This window comes from Austrofundulus limnaeus, unplaced genomic scaffold (genome assembly GCF_001266775.1).
Source record: "Austrofundulus limnaeus strain Quisiro unplaced genomic scaffold, Austrofundulus_limnaeus-1.0 Scaffold642, whole genome shotgun sequence".
In the NCBI taxonomy this organism is placed as follows: domain Eukaryota; kingdom Metazoa; phylum Chordata; class Actinopteri; order Cyprinodontiformes; family Rivulidae; genus Austrofundulus; species Austrofundulus limnaeus.
Window position 1 is genome coordinate 274,974 of NW_013953044.1, and position 4,672 is coordinate 279,645.

Below are 4,672 nucleotides of genomic sequence, written 5' to 3' on the forward strand. Positions count from 1 at the left end.
CCCTTGGGGCAGCCACCCCAAAACTGGAGCAGTGGCTAAAACAGATCCTATAGGAACAACATCAGACATCTCAGTCCAGAAATGTGCAGTTCTAGGCACAGCTAAGATACTGCGCAGAACCCTCAAGCTCCCAGGCCTCTGGTAGAGGACCCGAGCTCAGAGGATGAAAGAGACCACCCGCGGAGGGTGAGAAGGGAATTTATTTTTATATAGATATATATCACTGATTTTGAAGAAACTAATTTTCAGTTGTTTTCTACTGAAGTGGCAAAAAAAAGTTTTTATTTGTTAAAAAAGTTTAAAATATCCAATAAATTTTTTCTCCACTTCATGACTGTGTCCCTCTTGTTTTTGATTCTTTACAAAAAAAATTAGCATTTTATGTCTTTATGTTTGAAGCCTGAAATGTGGCGAAATGTTGAAAAATTCAAGGGGTTCGAGTATTTTCACAAGGCACTGTAAGTGAGTGATGAAACACAGCTCCAGACACTAACAGACTGTCCTCACTTTATTGAATCTCAACATCACTGACTCAGACCAAACYTTTGTTTACCTTGAAACAACCTAATTATAATTATCGGGGGTGGGGGGCATAATCACTGTCAACTACTGTAAACAAATAATTGACAAATCAGCAACTGCTACTATTTCTGGTGTCAGTATTATTAAAATATCACCTCACGTCCAGCAGCCTGATATTTTTTCAGTGGGAGCTTTGAATTATTCTCTTTTTGTTTCCTCTTTCAAACCACTCAGAAGGTTTCAGCTCACATTCTCATCTTCATCATCTTCACCCTTTGTCTGTGCACATGGTTCACACTCCATGTCTGTGAATCTGCAAATGCTCTCACATGGTGTTACCGTGTCTTTCGATGTCTCTATAATACAGCAGACTGTTTTCAGAATCCAACATAACATAAATAGAGTAGCTAAGACAACATTAGTTTGCACCTTTTTGCAGGAGCACATGTTCAACCATGCCTGATGTGCCTTCCCTCAGTCTGCTGCCACTTCACGTGTACTGCCACTCTCACCACAGGTCCACCTCCTGCAGGTCAGATTCTCTGCTTAGCGTTCACAGACTGGTCCTGTCTGCTGCTCTCTGACCAATAGCACCACACGGCTTTGTTCCAGCAACCAATGAGGCTCTGCAGAAACATTGGGCCTTACTTTACAGTTAAACACATCTTTATTATGTGACTCTTTATCTTTGCTGGACACTTCTGATTCTGTGTATGTTGAGTAAGCAGGAGCATGCGCCTGCTTTCATGTCCACGTGTCAGCTATCATAACAGGGATTCTTCATCCTCTGAGTTTAAGGATCATCATCAGTATAATACAGGTGTCTGGCTGAGCAGTGACTCACAACGAGACAAAAAGAGAAGCACAGGGTAAGATCAGAGGAAAGATTGAGAAGTGGTTTATAAGAGGAGTCAGAGTCAGAAACTTTGATGTCTAAAAATAAAAAGACCCGTCTCAGTGTGTTGTCTCATTTCCAGGTGAGTCGTCCACATCCCGGCGACAACCCACTGGTCTTTCTCTTTCTTGTTGGTGGAGTCACACCTTCAGAGATTCGCCTCATTAAAGAGACCGTTGCCACTCAAAAACCTGGTACCCAAGTAAGTTTACAAGGAAGTTGTCCTTTACTGTCAAACAACCTTAACCAAAGGGAAAGATAACATTAACACTATATTACTGCATGGAAAGTCTGTTTGCTGTGCTCTCGCACTGTTTTTATTTATCAGCTGTTTATCTTCTATACTGTGGGTCACACAGGAGATCGTACAATATTCATTTCATCCATTTATTTTATCCAAGCAGCACCTTGTAAAAGAGTTAGATGTGTCTATACTTCACATCGACATGATGTCGTATTAAAACAGAGCTTTTATTTATTTCTCTGAAGTGTTAAGTTTCCTGTGTGAAATGATTAGACAACATATGACTTCAGAGTTAATCTCTTGCACAAATCACATAGATGTCAACTTGTACAGATTGTCCGTAAATTGTAAGGATTTTACGTCGTTTTGCAGGTATACGGGCGTATAGAGCAATCTCACGGATTTTTTSAAGTCTTACGGATTTTTTCAAAACCTCATTTTCAAGTTTATCTAACATGTCAGAGCCTGTAGGATGATTTAAAAAACAATAAATAACATCAAACAACCATCTTCCAACCTGTTCTGCTGCTAGAAATAAGTTTTGAACTTTTTCCACTGTCCTTTCCTCCTGTTTCGCAGCGGGCGCTTTCATGTCCGCAGCCGACAGCTCATACGTACAGTAGCTAGATATTTTTAACTTGGAAAGTAAAATAATCTGAAACACTCATCAGAACTGATTGGGTAAATCAGGCTAACTGAAATAACTTTTCCAAAACCCCACCCTTAACCCTTTTTAAAATTTGTGGACAGTGTTTAAAGGCCTCGTCTGTGCCAGGAAACCATTCAGTTTAAATTAACTTTACGAGTTTACGAGTTGCCAAGAGACTTTTAACTAAATATTAGTGGGATGTTTCTATAATTTTGACCCAGCATGAATTAAAGAAAAGCCACAGTAAGTTCAAACKTGTGATCCCAGTTCTTGTTTATAAAAGTCTTTGAAGTTGGATGTTGTGTAATCATTCCATCCCTGAGAAAAGATCAATCATTTAACACTCATAATTATTGACATCCATATGTAAATTTCTTTCTGCAATCAGAAGTTAAACCCAGCAATAGCTAATCATCAGTGAAGAGCAGAGTTGTTAGGACTAATTGACACTGAGATGAGTGATTGAGATCAGGTGTAAAGGTAAGAGCATCATCCAGTTTTTACATGCAGTCATGCAGTAATCACATACAGGATATCATGTTTCTGTGTCTTTGATTGGGTGGTCTAAGTYCTTATTACAGATGCATTCCTCACTGACAGGAAGAAAAAACATGCAGATTAATGTCTTTTCTTTGGTTAAGAGGAGAGTAAAGAAGAAAAAAGGAGGAACAGCAGTTTGCGTAATGTGGGTTTGTCAAATAAGGCTTTCAAATTTTAGCCAGGTTCAATAAAAGGCTTGGCAACATCAAAGCCTTGTGTTATGAGGAGAGCTGAATAAAAATGAGATTACACAATAACCTGCTGGCCTGAGACATACGGAACATGTGCAACATAATGTGCAACATACTGTGCATGCAGCCAAAGTGATTGATGTCTGTGGTCCAGGTGTTACTGAAGTTCAGGTGGAGGGTTAGTGCAAAGGTTTGGGGCTGGTAAGGTTTTGTTTTTCCTCTGCTGAACACAGATCTGCATTAAAAAATATTACAGCGCTGTACCAAAAAATATGACAGCAGTGAAGACTGCAGGAGTATTAAAAAGTGTAAATCATCTGCAAAAGAGACTTAAAACTATTTAAAATAGATTTCATAGTCTCAAATCCTTTCAAGCAGACACTCCAGTCCTTATATTACACATTATTGGTATAATCTGAACCAGCATCATCAGGTCGTCTCTGGGAAAAGCTCAGACTGAGGCCAACTTGGAGAAAGATCATTTTTCACCTTTTTAGGCGTTATCCACACATCACTGAGAATTTTACAATCCAATCACATTCAGAAATGTTCCTGATGCTCATATTTCTGATCACATCAGATTTAATTACAAATATTTGTGGGTCGCCAAAACTATACTGAAAAAGTAAGAATAACTAAAAGCTTTTCCTGATTCTATCTCTACCAAACTGTTCAGTTTCTAAAGCGCTTATGTAAATATTTATGTCCGCAACTTCAAAAGCGCTTATGCCATAGAAAAACTAGCYGAAGCTAATTTTGAAGAGCAAGTTCAATTTGACACTTACCAGCTGGCAATAATTCATGTAAAATATGTGCACAACACTGCCAACTAGTGGTGTATGAACCCTTTTACAGCTTAATTCTACAACCTACAATCGCCGATTTCTGGGGATGTGATTTCACGAAACAGACTTTTAGCTCCTGGTGTAAAAATTAAAAAGTTGTTGAGGATTGCTAGTTCGGCTGATTCTTTGTCTTTTTCTTTTGTTAGTTGTAGATTTTTCATTAAAGAAGCATCAATAAAGTAATTTTAAAACTGTTTATTCGAAAACTGACGTGATGCATTCTGGGTACTTGACGAATTTGATTTGTGACAGGAAACGAAAGCACGGAGTACAGGAAACTATCTTCCCTTCAAAATAAGAGTTTGGATTTTAAAGTTTTCCATGTAGTTGCTCCAGTTGACCACTAGATGTCTGTCTTCATCAGCATAACATCTTTAAATCATTTCTGCGTCCCTCCAGGCTTCAGCTAACCCCGTTGACCGATTGCTTTGACCAATTACGTCAAGTATTGAGCTCCAGCGTTTAAACTTTATTTTTTTWAAAAAAGTAGCTCAGATAGTAAAGTAAAATAAATCAATACTTAATCAATAATTTGGCGACACGACGWCTCAGTGGTTAGCACCGACGGTGCAAGAAGGTCCTGGGTTTGATCCCAGTTTCAGACCTGGGGTCTTTCTGTGCAGAGTTTGCATGTTCTCCTCGTGCTTGCGTGAGTTTTCTCTGAGTACTCCCATTTCCCCCACCCCCCAAAAACGTGTACAATAGGTTGCCTTCAGGCCCAGGCCTCCCTTGAAAAATAGATCTGAGATCTCAGTGGGACTTGCCTGGTAAAATAATGATAAATAA

The 4,672-nt window shown here is 39.0% G+C and overlaps 1 protein-coding gene across 2 annotated transcripts in view; it reads left to right on the forward strand.

Moving 5' to 3' along the window:
* scfd2 (sec1 family domain containing 2) overlaps positions 1-4,672 on the forward strand; it is a 249,408-nt gene that overhangs the window by 240,082 nt on the left and 4,654 nt on the right. The window contains exon 8 of one of the 2 annotated variants that reach the window (XM_014027367.1): positions 1,500-1,619. The exons of the other annotated variant lie outside the window; for it this stretch is intronic. Coding sequence (XP_013882821.1) covers positions 1,500-1,619 — 120 coding nt within the window. The remainder of the gene's footprint in view (positions 1-1,499; positions 1,620-4,672) is intronic. 2 annotated transcript variants of the gene reach the window in all.